The 20,931-nt window shown below is 37.7% G+C and overlaps 1 protein-coding gene across 1 annotated transcript in view; it reads left to right on the top strand.

Moving 5' to 3' along the window:
- The window catches only part of LOC145983346 (vacuolar protein sorting-associated protein 18 homolog), a gene marked incomplete at its 3' end in the record, with an annotated part of 76,599 nt that overhangs the window by 17,209 nt on the left and 38,459 nt on the right, over window positions 1-20,931 (top strand). Inside the window, exons 8-11 of the mRNA XM_083116485.1 lie at window positions 4,676-4,897; window positions 6,150-6,266; window positions 8,352-8,464; window positions 12,675-12,786. Of these exons, the coding sequence (XP_082972611.1) occupies window positions 4,676-4,897; window positions 6,150-6,266; window positions 8,352-8,464; window positions 12,675-12,786 (564 nt within the window). The remainder of the gene's footprint in view (window positions 1-4,675; window positions 4,898-6,149; window positions 6,267-8,351; window positions 8,465-12,674; window positions 12,787-20,931) is intronic.

Here is a 20,931-nt window from a genome sequence, read left to right as displayed (position 1 = left end):
TTTTGTGTTATGCTGACAAAGTGCAAACGTGAGTTCGTTTGTGTGCTGCGTTTAGTCAGTTGCTTTATGTACATATTTTTGGTGTTGCGTTATTTGAACTGTTGGTGATTTATGTTTTGTTTTTGAGTTTGTGAGTTTCTAATAGTATCTAATGGTATTGTCAAACAGGATTGCAAAATATTTTTTCCCTTATCCCTCATACCTATTGAAGATAATGCAATGAAACTTGGTTGACGCATTACGTATAGACCATAGTATTTTTCAAGGTAGATTATAATTGGGTACCTATATCCAGGGCCGATCCAGAGGGCCCCAAAGTTACCAAATAAGATTTTTGTAGGGAAATTTCCCAAAATATCCCCGATTAGTATCTAATAGTATTGTCAAACAGGTTTGCGAAATATTCTTTCCCTCATCCCTCATACCTATTGAAGATATTGCAATGAAACTTGGTGGACACATTACGTATAGAACATAGTATTTTTCAAGGTAGATTATAATTGGGTACCTATATCCAGGGCCGGTCCAGAGAGCCCCAAAGTTACCAAAAGGGATTTTTCAGAGGGAAATTTCCCAAATTATTCCCGATTTCCCTTTCCTCATACTTGATGTACACATGTGCGTGGTACCATTTGAAAGCCTGTTCTATTCTGAAGAGAAAGATGTATGAACCATGATACTCGGATGAATTTTGGTGAAGCAGTAGCTACTTAAAAAAATTACTACGCAAACTCAGAAAAAAAAAATACACAGAACAGGAAACCATTTTGTCAGAAAATTTCACATAGAAGGGGTTTATTTATTTATTGAAATTTCCAGTACAGCAGAAGCCATTTTAAACCGGAAAGAAACAACAGTAAAACAGTACACTAGTGTTAAAATGAACACACGAAACAAGATAAAATAAAATAAAATAAAATAAACAAAATATAAAAATAAACATAAACAAGTCGAGACAGTTCCAAGGTAAACAGATGTGTTTTACAAAAGCATTACTTATATACAATTTTTTCTATGTTGGTGATAAAAGATGGATATGAACTGAATATATCGGTTTGGTTTGAGATTACATTGAACTGATTTGGTAGCCTATGAAATAGTGAACGTTGAATGAGTGAGAGTCTTGGAGTTGCAGTGTGGAAAGTTTCCTTGCTCCGTGTTTTATGTCTGGGCCCTCTGAGGGAGAATTCGTGGAGTGGGATGCTGCATCTTAGGTTTCCATTAATTATCTTATGTAGTAATTTCATATCTGCAACGTATCTACGTGATTCTGGAGTATTTATGTTTAAGTTTATAAGCAGATCTCTCTTAGCTAGATGTCTCAGGGCCGGCACTCTATATCGAACGATAGAGAGGAAAAAGCTGAGAACACGCTCGATCTTGGAGGTATGAGAAGGGGCAGCCATGTTCCAGATGGGTGAACAGTATTCTAGAATGGGGGACACAAAAGTTTTGAAGTAAATGGAAAGTGCTTTCGGGTTATGGATTTCGGTGAATCTGTAAAGTAAGCCTAGCATACGCATTGCCTTTTTTGTGATGGTTGATATGTGATTATCGAAAGTTAGTTTAGAATCTATGAGGATACCTAGATCTCGGTGTTGTGCTTCTTTTGTTAGAGTGATGTCGGTGAGTGTATAATTACCTTCAAGAATGTTTTGCTTTAATGAAATTGTTATGTAGGAGCATTTCGAAGGGTTTGTGGTCAGTTTCCATCGCTTGCACCATTCAGAGAATATATTTATGTCATTTTGGAGAAGTTGGATGTCTGATGGCTGTTTTATTTCTCTCATAATCTTGCAATCATCAGCGAACATTAGAATTGGTTGCCTTGGATAACTAAATGACTGTGCTAGACCACAAGGATGCAAGAAAGTTACCTGCACTTCATGTTCTACATCATCTTTCGAAAGTACACATCCCACCCAGCAATTGGCATGATACACACATGCTACAAAACCTGTCATGTGTTCAAAGGTACATTTTCAACATCTGCATTAACTTTAACACAATGTACCAAAGTTTCTTCAGGTGCAGAAAATACTTTAGTCTCCACTTTTTCTGTGCTTACTGGTATGAATGCATGAAACCTCTTGAGTCCCTGTTACAGTTACAGCTTCACCAAACCGTGTCTGTAAAAGTCTCTCTTCTTCCAAATATTTGTCATTTGTCACATAAACGAAAGTTATTGATGGAATGTTCTCCTTTTCCCACTCAAAAAGCTGGAGTGGTGTCATGATTTGGTTTGAAGGAGGGTTCTGGCTGCGAGCCTCTTTACTGTCCCTCATCCCACACTTCCTTACCATGTGCTGTTGCATAAAAATGCCACTCAGCTGCAATGCCATCGAAATCTCTATGATGGTTGCACAAATTTGCAATGTTTTTGCGGTTCTTATATTGCGCTGCTGAACCATCAGAGAAGTAATATACTTTCTGTAAGTTAGGCAGACAATCAATTTTCAGGACATCTAAAAGCTTTCTTTGGAAAACATGGACAAGATCTGTGTTGTGAATCAAGCAGTCTGAAATGAAGACATAACTCTTACGTTTTAGAATATCTTCATTGTTCTTAAAATATACTACAAGTGAGTTGTTCCAGTGTACTTCATCCTGCAAGATAATGAGTAATTCTCAGCAAAATAACGTGTCACCACAGCTTCATCATGCACTAGAGAACTGTTCTTTTCAGAAAAATATACTGATTGCTGTTTGGTTATAAAATTGTCTCTTGAGATTGATCAACTGATTTGAAAAATCTGTGGATTTAGTAATTGTCTCAAAAGAACAGCATGCACTGATATCCACTGCTTGTAGGTTATATTTTCAATCATCTCTTCCTCAAGGCTTGTTAGCAAGGCTGCCTTGAAATCAATTATGCTCGAATCACACTCATCTAGAAAATACTTCTGTTGTGGTGCCCTACGCATTATTTTTGAAAGACAATCTTGGTATTTTTTTTTAATGGATTTTCATGTCCTGGGAGAGTTATTTTATTTAAATGAGCTCCAGCTATCATTAGTTTAACATTGTGATGAGTGGTACAAACACTGGCTCCTGCTATTATGCAACTCTTTGGTCTTAATTGTACAAATTTTGAAAACCCAATCTTAAGTAGATCAAAATCTATTTGATGTAGAGAGCTCAAATTATTGTCATTCTCTTCAGCTTTTAATGAGCTTTAATTTGAACACGACTGTTGTGACGTGAATATTGCTTCTGTATTTATAATGTGGTTAGGTATGTAAAATATGTTAACTTAAATTATCGCATGTTCTTGAAAGGAATTCACTTTTCATATGATACCAAGGAGATACCACCTCGAAATTTTGACTGAACCTTCAGTAGATGTGTACCAATATTTGTAAATGTTTTGAAAATTTCGTTTTTTGGAAATTTTAAAATAAAATTTTGAAACAACTTTCAAAATATGTTTTTCACAAAAAAACCAAGCATGTTGTATGTCAAATGAAAGCCCACTTCATAAGCTTTAAAATGAGACCATGGCCAGCCCTGCAGTTGAAACAGGTCTCTTGCAAATTGTATTTAAAGTTTTAGTGGTGAGCGGTTTTTGGGCAATTTTGTCAATTTTCAAAATTCAGTAACTCAGAAACCAGCAACATGAAAGATAAAAAAAAAAACTATTTTCTATATTTCAGATGATAAGAAACATGTATACCAAAATTTAGCCAAATCCATGACATCAAAGGTTTATGTACTGGTTGATTTGACATGGAATTACCCAGAAGTATGAAGTTTGCCAACAACAGGACAGGTGTGTACAATGACTGGCAACATAGTTGGTCCAAAGATAAAGCAGCTTGGATGCTTCTGTGTGTGCTGAGTGGATGTCACAATTCAAGACAGGCAAGTGAAATTGAAGATGTTGCCACGAACATCAACATTTCAACTGTGCATGGTATTGTCCAGAACAAAGTGTGGCATCCGGTGAGTACCCAAACAGTTGCCAGAAGAAATTGACGCACTATGCATTCAAATTCTTCAGACATGTACATGAATCCAAATGGCCAGGCATGACAATGAAACATCTAGAATCCCTACCACCACTTCTCTCCCACTTCTGTTTCATCACGTTTGAAGACATCTTCCAATGAGCAGTCTAACTCAGTGATTATGCACAGTGGTGCACTCTCCTGGCTGCTTGAAATAGTGTGTCATCATGAAGACATGCATTCAAACATTATTATTGTGGACCTTGTTACACCTTATTAGGTGATCTGCCCTTGTATATTAAGTATGGGTACTTGTTAAACATAATATACATGTTTTTATTAATTTGAGGTATCACAAATATTTATTTAAAGAAAATATTTAAAAAGTAGCCAGAATGCTCTTGCGGAAAATGTAAACCCAATACAATTTATAATTCTAATATTTTGAAGTGTTTTTCTGCCACCTTTGACTCATCATAAATATAACGATGAATGATGATTATATGGAATTGATGAAGGATCACCCATGTCTAGGGCAGGATTTGAACCCGAAACATTTACTGGATTGACCAGCGAATAGGCTTGGCCATCAAGGCACGCATTGTTATTTGAAAGAGGTATTTTTGGAAAAGTTGTCTATGACACAGGCTAAAGGTCCATCAGAAATTGTTTGGTTCCTCTGTATATTTCCTTTGGCTGCTGAACATGCAATCTTATCTTACTTTCAGATTGATCCTTCTGGGGAAGCAGGTGTGGATGCAGTGATAGAAGATTACCAGTTGCTACAATACCCAAAGAACAGTGACACAAGTGCATATGCAACATCCACTAATCCCCCACCACTGTCTTTCGTTCTTACTAAGTTCCATGCTCTACTGTTGTACGGTGATCATGTTAAAGGAATAAGCCTCCTGAACGAAGAATTGATTTTTGAGGACTACTACAATGAGGTAAGCAGACACTACTAGTAAATAAGTGTAATAGTAGCACTAATATATGGGGCAAAACTTGTGGAATGGATTCCTCATGTTTCAGAGAAGGGAAGAGTGTTATCAACATGGGTTCAGAAATGTGAGAAACAGCACTTGCAAGTATGATATATCAAGATGCACTGGCCTAATGCATATTGCATGACAGGCCTCCACAGCAGTTCAATAATCCATTTCATATCATTGAACCAAAAATGGTTACACATTGTCACAATTTAACACACGTCTCAGATTTAATTCCTGCTTATAATCTTATAACTTTTTGCTTGATATAATAATAAACTGTGTGACTGCCATACGGGAGACCTGGGTTTGATTCCCAGGGTGGGTGATCTAGGTTGGAATTTTTCTGGCCTTGTCCCTGCATAAGATGCCTCTGGGGCTCACCCAGCCTCAAATAAATGAGTACCTGGGGCAACCTAGTGGAGTAAAGGTGGCCAGAGTATGGTGCTGATCACATCACCTCCAAAAGGGCCGAGATCAGTGTGGGGGGCCTATCCCCACATTTTCTAAATGTGCCTTTATGGCATGGTGCTATATGCACAGGGAACTTTACCTTTAACTTTTATAAGAATAATCTATTTTCCCCATTATTTGTGTTTGTCAGAATGATAGGTGGATAAGTTCCTTAACACTGTTAAATTTTCCCATACTGTACACGCAACTTTTTAGTGACTGAGACTATGATTTTAATCATTCCACAAGAAAAATAAGTACTGTGTAGTAAGTATCAAAATTTTCCCTCTTGTACTTACTTACTTACTTACTCGATCCACTTCTACCAACAGGGGTAGAGGTTTTGCAAAGAGCTCTCTATCTATCGCTGTCACAGGCTATCACTTTTTCTCTGTTGATATCCAGTCCTCTTCTCTTCAAAACTGCTTCCATCCAGTGGTGTCAGGTCTTTCTTGGTCTTCCCTTCGGCCTCTTCCATCTGCTTTAGCGTGACATCTTTTTGGGTATCCTTTCTTCACTCATTCGATGAACATGAACGAACCACAGCTGTGAGGACTGTTGTAGAGGTTGAGTTTTAAGGCTCATTCTTATTGTTTGATTCCTTACTCTATATCATTTTGTTTTTCCTTCTATTTTCCTTAAGTACCTCATTTCAGTTGCTTGAAGCCTGCTGGAATATTTAGTTGTTAATGGCCACGATTCACATCCATAAGTTAGTGTAGGTGCATATGTGTTTATTATTTTTATTTCATTCTAGCATTTTGGAAACCTAATCAACATAACAAAAGATCCTGTGAAAGGTACCATTTGGGCATTTTCGGAAAAAGCTGTCTACAAATACAAAGTCATAAAAGAAGACAGAAATGTGTGGCAGGTAATGATAATCTCTTCCTAATTGTTAACTTGTTTGATATCATCATGATAGAAAATAAATTAGTTCTGCAGAATAATCACTTAATTCTACTTGTTGAAGGTAATAGAAACAAACACATATTTGTGGTAAATGAAAAATGAAAAAATTCAGTACACAAGAAAGCTTGAATTTCGTGTTCAAATTTGGTGCCGAGAATTATATTTCAGTGCTGTTACTGTGAAGAAAATCTCAAATTTGAATTCAAAACTTTGCACTTATAAAAGTAATAATTTCCATTCTAATAGACATGTAAATTATTTTCACTTTCTATCACCTTGGAAAGCTGTGGTTTGGTGGGTATGTATTTTTAAAGAAGTATATTTTTATTGTCCATTTTTGCAGCGGAATTAGTCAATGTCCTGGAAAATGTGCATTACTCATGGGATAATCCAACGATTGTCACTAAACATACTACACTGCTGGACAAAAAAAACCGGACACTTGCATTTTTTGTGATAACGCATAAATTCTGTTTCGAAGGCTCCAAATGTTGCAGAAATTATTGACAATAAGAAAACCTGAATAATAATAAATGGAAAAAGTATGGAAAATGTTCAATTCAATAATGAATGTTCAATTGTTCAATACTTAACTGAGAGCGTAATTCATAAGTAATTGCAATTCAAATGTCAAATATTAAGGTATCCGGTTTCATGCTCAATACGTTGTTTTTTTTATTTTGCATTATTTTATGATAAAATGTGAATGCAAAATGCACTTCTCATCGGTGAATGAACATTACAGTGCATAATTTACCATTTTGTGTTTACATAAATGCAACCTTTCGTACCTAACTGACACAACAAGCTGCACATATCACTTGAATGTCACTCGGATTGGGTCATTTTATCAGTAGTATGCATTGTGCCACCTCAGTCTGTTGGTTGGGCATAAGCTGTGAATTCTTTTATTTGTATTATTATTATTGTTATTACAGAATGGAGAGTAAAGTGCGTATTCTGTATTCTGGTATGTACAGTTTGTGGTCATGTCACCTGTTACTTGTCACTTTGGTGTGGAAATTCCATGTCACTTGTCCCTTCAGTCTGAAAACTCTCTATCATTTAGCATTGAATATCATCCATTGTCTTTATTTTCTACATTCTAACCTTACATTGTTAGAGGCATGCATAAATGTAAAATAATATGCTGTAATGTTCACTTTTCATGGTTTGAGAGGTTTGAGGTACATTTTCCTACCATGTTTTGTCACGAAATAATGTGAAATGTACTGCGAACTGTGAAATAAACTTTCAAACACGATATTTAGAGTTCATTTACTGGCATCACACTTTCTGAAGTCTGAATTATCCTGTGAGTTATGCAAAATCTGAAACATGGATTATTTCTACTGTAAAAATTTAGAAACAAAGGAAATGGTCCCCTTTACACAGGAATAAACTTAACACACTGATAACTGCATAAATGTGTTATTAGAAAGAAAATTTTTATTTTGTATAATAAGTATATATGTTTTTTAATCAATTTTAGGGTTATAATCACCATTTAACACCAAAATGCCACTTATATACCACTTTTGATCCCAGAATGTGACACTTTTTTTGTACCCAAATATTGAAATTTTATTCACCATAAATATGTGACTATACATTATCAATGGAGCACTCTTATTTTCAAATGAATTTGATTTCTTGTGTTTCAATTCTAATCTAGAATCTTTGTCGCCATCATATAGCCAATTATTAGCCACCCCTGACACCCCTTATCCTGATAGTCAATGAGAAATTTGTATGGATAAATAATGATGCAATTCTGTTTGGTAACTAAAATAAAAAGGCATGGTACTGTAATAACTACTTGGTTAGAATATTTTATTGTAAATTCTTGATTTCTATATTGGTAGTCTTCTTATTCTTAATAGTATTTCTTGTGTACGCATTGCTTGCATTGTAGAATTATTTTCGTTCTCCTGAAACGTCACAACGAAAAACTGTTTTCTTATGCTTGTAATAACCGTAAACTACAGGAAAATAATTCTTAGTCTTAGTATTTAATTCCTTATTTTCTACTTTCTGTATCTTCCAGATATATGTTGAAAATGGAAAGTTTGATTTGGCAAAACAGTATTGTTCAGACAACGCTGCACATTTGGACCAAGTGTTGATCAAGCAAGCTGAGATGTATTTCAACAACAAAGAGTAAGTTGCTATCTCTTTTATTAATAATATTAGCGATGATAGGAAATTGTACAACAGCAGAGAGTTTTTTTAATTTTCCAGATGACCCTTTTAAAAATACCTCTCATGAAAAATACTTTTTCTGGTGTTCTTCTCAGTTTTGAAACATAGATCTCTTTTGCTTTATTTCTTGTGCATCTGCAGGAACATTCATCTTCATGCAGTGTAAGGTAAGGTGTACAACTGTGTGTGTGTGTGTGTGTGTGTGTGTGTGTGTGTATATGAAGATACAGAGCTCCACATATTCTTGATCTCGGCCATAGTTGGAGTGATGTGATCAGCATTATGCTCGGCCTCCTTTACTGCCCCCCCCCCTTACACACATTTGCCCCCAGGTACCCATTTATATGAGGCTGGGCAGGCCTCAGAGCTGTGCACAAATGGAGAAATGACTGGAAAAATTCCTGGTCCAGATCACCTGTCCAAGGATTCAAACCCAGGCCTTCCACATGGTAGCCAGATGCTCTACCAACTGAGCTATCATGGCTGCATCTCATCCATTAAGATATTGTTGTTAACACTTTTTGATGGCAAGTTTCTTCCACACAGGATATTGACAAATTATTTAATTCCTCATGGCAGAGACAATGCCTGGCTTATTTTTGGGAGAAAGCATGAGAAATTATTGAAACTTATAATTAATCTGTGGTTTGGAATAAATAGGGCCCATGCACAGCACTTGGGTTCAGGAATAACGATTGTTCTTAGTTGGCAACACTAGCAGACCAGAATTTTTGTCCGTGCAAAGGCAGCTTGGATCGTTGGTTCTCTGAGCTACCAAACTAGCCTCAAGTTTCCTCTTCCAATGTTTTATGGACATATATTCACTTCGTCTAATGACCTGGGCCACTGTAGTATGGATGTACATGTATGTTCTGAACTTTGCACCAAAGCAGTATTGATGTAACGTGACGGCTTCGATTTTACTTGTAGGTGTTCTGATACCTGTCGGCTACACTTTGGAACATAATTCTCCCTTTTCATATTTAGTACTCGTGCGGCTTACGTTGAATAAGTTAGTATACAATAAAAGTAGATACTTAAAGGTACTTACGTTAGTGAGCATTGATTTTAACGAAAACTATGTTTCAGGATTCCACTGATCCCTTCATCAGGTTACCCTACTTGGCCAGTGTAACTACATCTTAGCTGATATGTCAGATATGTCAAGGATAGGGGAATTTATAGTGTGTGGGAAGGAATAAAAAGGAACATTTAGTCATCTGACCTCATATGCATAAAACTGTCATGTTCCCAACTGTAAAACACTGATCTAAAAAGCCATTTGGGCACAAAGCTTAACATGCAAACACGTTAAAAGACTTATCTAAAAGGCCGTGTGAACACAGGGCTTGACACACAAACACGTTAAAAGCCCCACTTAGATGTGCACGTTGGAGAGTTGTGCAACGAACTGGCGTGGTCTCTTGTAGAATTGTCAACTGGCTTATTGATAATAGTTAATATTTGTAATAATAGATACAAAAACAATAAAATGCTTGTAATCTATTTTTTTATGCAAAAACTCACTACATAGTGATCAGTTGCAACTTGTGTTTTATTTCATGCAGGAATTGAAGCTTTCCTGGCAATGTGATGCAAATAAATGCTATGTTACCAACCAACCACGGTAGTACTTTACAACTTCGAAGTCATACAGCACAACTTGTAATTGACATAGAGGAATATACTTTGTTGTAGGTGATTCACCAATGCCTAAAGTTGCTTTTTTTTGGTCAGGTATTGAATAAGATGGTGCACCACCACACTGACCTTAGAGGTGAGAGATGCCCTGGACAGGACATTTCCAGCACGTTGGATTGGAAGAGATGGTCCAATTGCCTGGCCTCTTTGATCCCCTGGACTTCTTTTTGTTGGGCTATGTCAAAGAGACAGTGTACAGCACTCCCATCATGATCTTGATGATTTGAAGGCCAGAATGAGAGCTATAATTGCCACAGTTGACAGGATTATATGCTAGAGAGGGTACAGACAGAGTTAAAATTTTAGTTAGATGTTGTTCGCACCACCACAGGTGCATGTGTTGAAGTAGACTAATGCACAATAAAACTTCATGTGTTGGTAAATCAAATGGTACATGGTATGTTTCTTTATGTGAATTACAAGTTGTGCTGTATGACATCAAAGTTGTAAAGTACCTTCAGGGACACACTGTATGTTAATGCATGGAGGTCAAATTTTATATAAAACAACAGTTTAATCTGTAACTCGAAATCACACAACTTGACATAACTCCAAACTTGACAAACTCAACAAGAGAATTGAACATCAACTTACAAAGACAACATAATATTTGAGATGTTCCATAATTCATCTTCTACAGGAAGATCAGCAGGCTATCACAACCCAGTCTATCTCTAGATTAGAATGTCGTCCTTACAAGGATTGGCTCTTCACCACAGAAGTTATCTGCTCCAAGTAGTCTGGGGAAGGGCAAAGAATGCCTCACTACACAGTTACCATATATCGGACACACAGCAGGGAAACTAAGCAGGGTTCCTGCGAGATATGGGATTAAGGTTGCTCCTCATGCTCAAAGATAATCTTCAATCCTGGACTCAAGAAGTTTACCACTTCCCTTGTGAATGGGTTACCATAGATTGGGCTAACAGAACATACCATAGAACAACATAAAAAATAACCCCAAATAATCAGGATTAGCAGAGCACAGCATCATAGGAGAGACAGAGTTTTATACTCTGACACCAAAATCATGGCAAAGTTTGGTTTGTTTTTGTTTTTTTGTTATTGCAATAATGAGGATGAGAGATGATATGAAATTGATGACGTTACACTCTCAAAGAACACCCATGCCCAGGCTGGGATTTGAACCCAGAACCCTTGTAGTACTCCACCACAGATGTCAGCTCGTAGCCAAGTGTACTGAATATTGTAACAGAAGAACAAAGCTATAGCCATTTCCATAGAAAATACCAACCTCAACAGGGACATAGAACTCCACCTCAGTCCCACCTGGAATTCACTTCTCTGTAACAGCACGAAACCTGCCAACGAAACATCAGAATCCAGAACAGACCAATCCCAATCCACAGCCTGAATCCCACCCCATCATACAAGGTGCATTCAATAAATAACTGCAAAACTAGTATAAAAAATTTAAAATACAACCGTGATTGTTATATGTTTGTTATTTTGTGAAGGCATCTGTAAGCTATTCATAGCTTTGCCTGAATTGCCTGCCTTGCACACAGTTACACAAGATGGCGGCACAGGAGTGCTCCAAGCTGAAGCAGCAAAGTGTCGTGAGATTTTTGTTGAGTGAAGGCATGACACTGATAGAGATTCATCGCCGCATGACAGTTCAGTATGGTGACAACTGTATGAGTCGATCACAATTGTACAAGTGGGCTGAGAAGTTCAAACAGGGCATAACTAGTGTTGAAGATTCTCTGTGCCCAGGTTGCTCTGTCACTACAGGCACGGAATGCAACATTGCTCAATTGGAGGACTTGATATGGGAGATGATTTGCCTCTCTTTCCCCGCCGTTACTTCATACGAACAATGCCCAGAGGTCTTATGTAAACAGTACCACCTACTCCAACCTTTGCACGAAAAACTGAAACCAGCCATTCTGCAGAGACGATGTAGTCTAGTGTCCACTGGTGTGCTTTTGTTCCATGACAATGCGAGACCACACACTGCCAGTGTCACATTGTCTACCATGGAGGACCTAAAGTTTGAGTGCTTACCCCACCCTCCATATTTGCCCAATCTCGCACCTTCTGATTTCCACACCTTTGGCTCACTAAAAGATGGACTAAGTGGATCGAGGTTCCAGAAGTCCAGTCAGCAGTGCATGAGTGGTTATGCACGCGTCCAAAATATTTTTTTCCTTTGGAATCAGTGCCCTTATCAAGTGCCAGTAGTTTCTTTTGGTGCTTGTAATAAATATTTGTTACAACATATTTCCGGTTATATATTTAATAAGCCTTGTATTTATACCGTCTCTTGGCCACAAATTAATATTCCGTGATGAGAACATTGTATGCCCTTGAAACTTCGGGTGTAAACTCTTACTTAACCTGACTGATCTCTTGAGGACACTTATTATTATAAACAGTGCAATTGAAAAATTACATTGTTTCTGCTGCTTCTGCATTGAGATTTTTTATTGCTTCTTTTCCGTAGGTACCAAAAAAGTGCTCTTCACTATGCACAAACGCAGTCATCCTTTGAAGAAGTAACACTTAAATTTCTTCAAGTTTGGGAAATTGAAGCATTGAAGAGTTTCCTGAAGAAGGTAAGTGTTTATTTTTAGAGACAATGAATATTGATATGTAGACATGTCATTTTCAGTAATACAGTGGAACCCCGATTTTACGTTCCTTGCTATTACATTTTCCTGCATTATACATTCAATATTTGTGGTCCCAATAGGGCAAATTGCTATGAAATTTTCCCCGATTTTACATTTTCCCGCATTTTAAGTTTTTTCAGCTTGGTCCCCTGAAAAAACTTAAAATCGAGGTTCCACTGTAATGTAAAACCGAACCCCCAGTTGTTGTGGTAGGTTTCCATGACTAGGATATGCTACTCATTTGTAGCTCCCCAATTTCCTCAGAATGGTGGGTGGCCACCGGCCCTATACACTGGCTGAAATCCCATGAAAAGTTGTTACGTGAAATTCCATGAAAATTTGTTACGATTTCCCCAGGCAACTTGAGCCTGCATGCGTCCCATAGACAGAGCCCAAAGCATGTGCCTTAGACTGCACAGCCATGCCGCGGGACTTTCTTTTAAGCATTTGGGAAAGTTAAACATCAAGTTTTATTACATTTGATATAGTATTTTCTCCACTAATTTCACGGTGGAGAATATGGAACTTATGTTGAGGAAGAAAACATTATTTTGCCAACGATACCCATGTATATTAAATATGAGAGAATATCCAAAAATAACCGGAATTTAAACTTGGCCCACTTGCATTTTATTGGTTACGGATATATCCCAGTATATGGTGAGCATGCAATTTCCAACATCAGTCTGCCGAGTGGCATCATTCTGTGTGGACTGGATCGTTGATCTAGCTGCCTCTTTCTATGTCTTATTACACACTTTTGTGTGTGTGTGTGTGTGTGTGTGTGTGTGTGAGTGTGAGTGTGTGTGTGAGTGTGAGTGAGTGAGTGAGTGATGACTGGCAACAAGAAACACTGTGTGAGAGAAGTGGTTTCAATTTGTGAAAAACTGCAACAGAAATTATTGATGTGCTTTGGGAAGTTTTTAAAGACATTAGCGTGGTCGTAACCAGTGGCTCATTTGGTCTGTGTGTGGTTTTCCCGTTTGAAAAGTGCCATTTGGAGACTAGTCATGATCCAACTCACCTTCAATGAGTGGAAATTATGAAAATGTCAAAAAAAAATGCCACACAATCAGCTAACACCTCAAAGCATCATTAAAGAGGGTGGCTCAGTTGGTAATGTGTCTGACTACCATGCTAAAGGTCCCGGGTTCGATCCCCGGCCGGTTTAAATCCGGGAACTTTTCTAACGATGGAAGCGGCCCCGGTGCCCACCCAGCGTCGAATAACATGGGTGGGTACCTGGGGGAAACCCTGGGGGGTAAAGGCGGTCAGGGGCGTGATGCTGATCACATCATCCCCACTCACTACCGGATCAAGAAAGTGTGGGGCATTACCTCCACACCCCCTATACGCCTTCATGGTGTGGTGTTATGCACAGGGGAGCACTTTACCTTTTTTTTTTACAAAGGGATGAATTTGTCATAAAGTTGGTAATGTATAGAACTTGAGATTGGTTGCTGCATAAGCAGCTGCTACACACATGGCCTTGGATGTCAAAAAATTATCACCTGAAAACTACATGGCAGTTGCTCTCAAATTTCCCTGTACAACTGATTGTAGTTATTATTGTAACATTTATTTTTTTTATTCGCAAAGGTAAAAGAAATGAAGAAGAAGCAATTAATTAGTATGGATGAGGTGAAAGAAAATTCATTAGAAGCTATAAGCAATATCCATTTGTGGAGTTCCATAACTCTATCCAGCAGTAAAAAATAAAACTATGTTGAGACTAGTCATAGTGATGTCAAACTGCATATCTCACCTTCCATAGTATTGTTTTCCCATTGAGCCAGCAAATCCAGGTTCCACTTTTTCTTGAGTTTACTTAAGCTGTATGGTGGGGATATCTTCAACTACAGTCGGCATCACGAACCTTCCAACCCTCTGTAAACAAACCATCTCACTTCGAGTAACGTATCACTCTGCGTCAGCTGTTCATGCATGGCTCAGCCATCATATGCTGTTGTTCACTCGCATTTCATCCGACTATGTTGATGAAAAATAAACATATTCCTATTTTTTGTGATATCCCTACGTATTGAAGCATAAGAAATTTTTGAAGAGGGATATTAAATACGTGTTCTGGTTGAAGTACAGGTATAAACATAACATAACACTGAAAAAGAGGCGACAATAAAATATTTACTTTAATTCAATGGGAGAGGTTCGATGCCTGTCAGATCTTCATCACAACTATCTTCCGATTCACTTTCCTCGTCATTAAGTTGGATAACGAATCTTTCTAAATTTAAATCGGCTGTCAGGTTGTCCACTTCCCACAATTTCCTCTCTTCGGTTTCAATCACATTCAGAAATCTGAGACATGGCAATCTCTGTCAGTCTCTTGACCTCGTCCATCTTGAACGTGTTGTTGTTGCATGCAACGTACCCTTTAACCTGAGCCCATATAATTTCAATGGGATTCAGGTTGCAGTGGTAAGGTGGTAGATGCAACTCGCCACTTCATCAACAACGTATTTGTCATAGCTTGGCTTCATACGCGAAACGTGATTCAAAAGTTCCGCCTTAGCATGTCAGCTGGAAGTACAATGCCCTTTTCACTCAGCCAAGCTAATATGTCACACTTCTTCCAAGCAGTCGTTGGCAATTTTTCGCATTTCATACTGTGATAGGGAGCATTATACAGCACAATAACACTGGGTTAAGTATTGGCAAAACAGATAAAAACCACTCCTCAAACACATCACCATTCATTTCTTTGTGGTAGTCACTTGTTGTCTTGGACACAAAAATTAGCTGTGCACCTTCCATGAACCCACTTCCACTTCCAACATGAACAATAATAAGTCTCTTACGTTTTCCGGTTGGCAGTCCTTTGAGAAAAGCTTTCTTCCTGAAGGTGACAGTGCTATCATGCCACACCTTCCTCACAGTGTGCCCTGCATTTACCCACGTCTCATCCAAGTAATAAATGTTCTTACCTTGCTTCTGCAGTTCCCTTACAGACCGGAGATATTTTCGGCACCAAACAACAATATCGATATCGTCCCTGTATATGAGTGCTGTCTGTCGACTTTGCTTCCCAAAAACGAACCCAACGTCCAACAAGAGGTGATTCAACATGGACATGCTAAAATTGAGGAGATTCTCATCATTATTAATATCCGTAAATACTTTCCACATGGTGGGCAGTTCTTGATTAAAAAAATAGGAATGCGCTTTGTGCTCTATTGCTCGTATTTTAAAAATCGGTTTACTTGTTCACACAAGCAACAACGTTGTGTTTCTTCCCAGGAGTGACAACTTCACCGGTCATTTTCCTTTCTTTCACCATACCGAAAACACAAGATGCCGACACACCACTGCACTCAGACACCAACTTCACCATCTCCCTCACTGGTTTATCAGGATGCCACCGACAGAACGTTGCATAAACGTTCAGAACAATCTGCTTCTCGCCACTTTTCAACGGCTGTCCTTCCCAATGCTTTTGAAAGAAACTCTGAGACCTTCCTGCACACATGGAAGTTGCCATATTCGAAACTGGCGCTATTTTTTTGCCGCTCAGATGATCGGTTGTAATTTATACAATCATCATGTATTATTATTATAAATAGAAGCCTTTAATGAAAAGCTATTTTAAAATTCAAATTCCGAGTTAATTTACACATTTTTCTTGCATTAGCAAGCTTTTGTAAAACTAACTATATGCGGTGGAAGAAATCCGCTATTAGGTTGTTGCCAACCCCAATACCTTCGCACTAAGTCGGTGAGGAAACTGAAGTGGTGTGGCAAATGTTGGCACAAGATAGTTTGATTTCACGTTGTCAGTGAGGGTGCTGTGGGTTGAAGGGCACAGAGGGACTGACCTATAATCCATAGCAGAGGTGTTCACCATCGATTGCGACCCTCATGAGTGCAGACCTCAACTACACCCTCACACTCTGGAAGAATTGTGGGGGTGAGGGAGGGCAGGCCATGAGGGTGAGATGAGGGCAAGTCACAAGAGGGAGGTTCATTTAAAATAATCACTTTTACTCAAGGGAGAAGAAAAACTTGGTAATTTTTAAAAAATCACCTGCAAATATGCATTTTATTTTATATGTATGAGGAGGGTGAGATGAGGGCAAGTCACAAGAGGGAGGGAGGGAGGTTCATTTAAAATAATCACTTTTACTCAAAGGAGAAGAAAAACTTGGTAATTTTTAAAAAATCACCTGCAAATATGCATTTTATTTTATATGTAGGGTGCAATAAAATGTGACTGCCTTGTATTGTCTCCTTTCCCCAGTTTTCCATGTAGGACACCCAATTGTCAACCTCACTTCCATCTAGTACATCCTGGACTGCATTTTGCAGACTGACGAGGCTCTGGCGTCTCTGTTTTGTCCTTATGTGTGCTGAATGCCCTTTACAGCCTCGGCTTTTAACCGAAGTCAGAATGTTTTAAAATTTTAATAAACGACATTACAGTTAATTTAGGTAAGGTAAGGGGCTGGACCCCGAATAACATGACAGGTGCAAAATTGCCTTTAAGTGCTTTCACCCAGAATTTCAAATTCAAATTCCCTCAGTTTCTTTTTTCAGCGACAATGCTTCACTGAGTTGCCGTTCTCCCTCAGCATTTTTGCTACTTAACCCAGAATTTTCGAACGAGGTGAAAAGGGCATAAGAGTGTATTTTGGGATAGCATAACTTTAGAGACGTTGAAGAAAACTATGGAGCATGTTGTCATGTATGACATTGAGGTGTAGTAGATCCCCCACACTGTGACACGCACATTATGTCATTAAGTTCTTAAATATGATTCAAGAACTTAGTTAATGAAATTAAATCTACCAGCTTACTTCCATTAACGGTAATAGTAATAATAAATTGTAACACTTTCAAACCCCAAATTAATTTATCAATAAACCTCTGTTTTAAAAACGTCATTTATCGCAATGTGTCATCGCATTCCCTAGCGAAGGTTGTTTTTAGCATAAGACCATAGAAAAATAATCCTTTGGTACTGAACTGTCACACCCAGTAGGGGATAAGATATACATTTTGTACTTTATTTTTTTATATTTAACGACGCTATCTTCCACTTTTGGCTAATCATCACTTCTTGCACTCTGCCACCGAGCAGCCAAGATGTATATTTAATTGTTCTTTTTAAGCTACGTATGAACTTCAACAACTGATAGGGCATCCTTAGCTAAACATTGCTATACCGCATCCGTTGACAAATAGAACGTCTTTGCACCTTTTAGGCTGCGTGGATTATTTTATTGTCAACACTGTTATGAAACATGTGTTTTTGTTTGCAGGTTTTAAGATTTCCACTGTAGGTACCACAATTCTCCCTGTTATCTATAAACTAGATTGGTCCCTCCCAGAGTGTATCTCGTTACTTTCAGGACTAGAACCTCAGTCCCTACTTTTAATTATTTAAAAAAACAGTCAGTCAGAATTTGAACTAACCTTCGGGCAATTCTCTGAAAAGTGAAACCAGAATATCAAATAACAAAGTTGCAATATTAATTTTATATTCATGGTATTTAGGTAGAGTACAGTCCAAACCATCATGAAAAACAAAAAACAGGTAAATAATTAGAAAATAATTAAAAATAAACATCTGTAAAGTTGAAGGTCAATTTACAAGTGAAAAACTCTAAAACTTTACCTCAGGAACATATATATTTTTATAGATATATAGTATATAATTAACATATTTGAATTATTTTTATTTATCAAATAAAGGGTTACTTAGCTCCATATTGAATATGGAAATAAACTAATTAGTCTTTTAATACACTGCAAAACTGGCATTTTTAAAGTACTCCGCGGCCTTGTCCCGTTCATCACGCAAAATATTAAATTTTTCTTGTGGAGAAAGTTTTTTTTGGTAGAAAAACATTTTGAAACTAAAATATACTTTCAATACACAGCATGAAGTACTGGAAATGCAATTATTACAATTTCATTCAAGGCACTGAGACACCAGTGCAAATAGTTTTTGTGTCCCGTGCATCACACTTCAAAGCATAACATCTTGAAACTTGAACTGTCCTCAGGAATTAACTATGAGAGGAGGCATTTTTTTGCCTGGTTGGGTACAGTAACTTATTAGTCTTCAAAGGCCACTTCAAGGTAGTTGGTTTGATTTAATTTGATTTGGTTTATTTTATTTCGTTTTTCAGCCACTTTTGGCTAATTGCGAAGATGGGGATCAGTGATGATATCATGAAATTTATGAATGGACACTCACAAACAGCCATGCCCAAGATGGGATTGGAACCCGGAACCCCTGGTGTCGTAGCATGATGTGCTAACTACTTCGCCACAGGGGCCGGCCAAGTGGTTGGTATCACCAGCCTTCACTATTACAGATATCTCATAATCATCAGCAACCTTTCTCACAACTGCACCATGATAGTGTTCGTCATCATATCTTACTATGTCCCCATATCTTACTATGTCCCAGTCACCATTGCTGTAGCCTGTACTCGCATTCACTTCTAATTCATGAGGTGGAGCATTCTCAGGGGTATATAAATATCTACCTTGAACAGCTTGGATGGTATGTATAGATTTGGTGCCTACAATTGCCTGAGCATCATCCTAACTTCTCTCTCATGAAATGCTTCTTCATTTATCAAAATAACTTTAGTTTTGTGCATGAGATTTCTAATTACTTAAGAAAAATCTGAAGTAGTCTGTACAATTGGTGCAGATTTACTTTTGCTTCTGATAAGTGATTTTGCTTGTCCGCTTCCCATGTGAAGTTGCAAAATACTTCCGCATTAATGTTTTTCTGTATTTGCAACCAAGTTCTTGCACAAACAAGGCCTTTTACTTTTGAATTCTGAAGATGTTCGTTCATTCGATCATATAACTTCATCAATATTGGCGATGGTCTCTGATTTAAGATCAATTGCTTCATACAGACTACCAACAAAGCAAGTAACAGTATTTTTACCTTAAAGCATGTATCTTAGCACACAAGATATATCTGACATTCACCATGGAATGTTGAAGCAGCTGTAAACAATGTACAGGATATAGGATTGATTGATTAAGTTGGTGCTTTAAGTCCACTGTATGCAAGTAAGGCTAATCGAGACTGGACCTACAGTTTAAAGTGGGATCGAACCATGTACTTCCACCGGTTATCGAACCTGGAGCCCCTTGATTACAAGGCGACGATGCTACCACTGCGCCATCGGGAAGGCCCTTAGGATACAGGAGTTTAGTCCTACACTATTATCTGCAAATCTGCAATACCAGAATTAAATAACATATAGTTGAATATACTTATGAGGTAATTTTTCTTAAAGGCTTAAAATACCAAATCTATTGTCCTTGAGATGCTTTAAAAATAGTGTTGCCACCTTTTGAGAGAGTTTATGGAGACAGACATCACCTGCAGTGGAGTGACAACGTAAGGGAGAGAAATGTCACGTGTGTTACACAAGGAAAGAAAATATTAAATATAAAAATGTTGTTCATTGCATATTGTAGTACAAAGTCTTTAGCAAACTGTGTCTAAATATGGTACCCTGAAACTTCTTCAAATCACAGAAATAATCAATTAAAAACAACTACGTGTTTCTGAGTCCCGTGCATCACACAGCTTTTTTTATTTAATTTTGCATTGTTAATTTGAGAAAGGATTTTATTTCTTGGCATATGGTAAGCAACCACCCAGCATTAAAAACAATGAATATGAAAGATCAGTGAAATATCAATTAACCAGCATACCAGACTCATTTAACCATGTGCAAATGTCCCATGCATCACATACAGAATGACAACACCCTTCTAAGTTAATTTGTTATTTCGTTTTGCCCCCCCCCCCCACCCCTTTACTGAGTGTGTCAGCAGTAAAATGCTATTTTGTGTGTGTGCGTGTGTGTGAGAGCAAGAGAGAGAGAGAGAGTGAGTGAGTGTGTGTATGTGAGAATTTCCAAGAATTATGTTGGTATAATATTCAGTGAGAACTAAGCATAAATTCTTTCCCAACCCAAAGATAAACATAACCAAGACTTGAGCCACAGAAGCTAACTAAATATTTATATGGGTAACTAACAAGGAAAAGTTGTGAAATAGTGGTTCTGTAAGGAATCAAACCTGATCCCA

Source organism: Lepisma saccharinum, unplaced genomic scaffold, assembly GCF_977018435.1.
Source record: "Lepisma saccharinum unplaced genomic scaffold, izLepSacc3.1 HAP1_SCAFFOLD_843, whole genome shotgun sequence".
Lineage (NCBI taxonomy): Eukaryota > Metazoa > Arthropoda > Insecta > Zygentoma > Lepismatidae > Lepisma > Lepisma saccharinum.
This window is presented reverse-complemented; position numbering and strand designations above follow the sequence as displayed.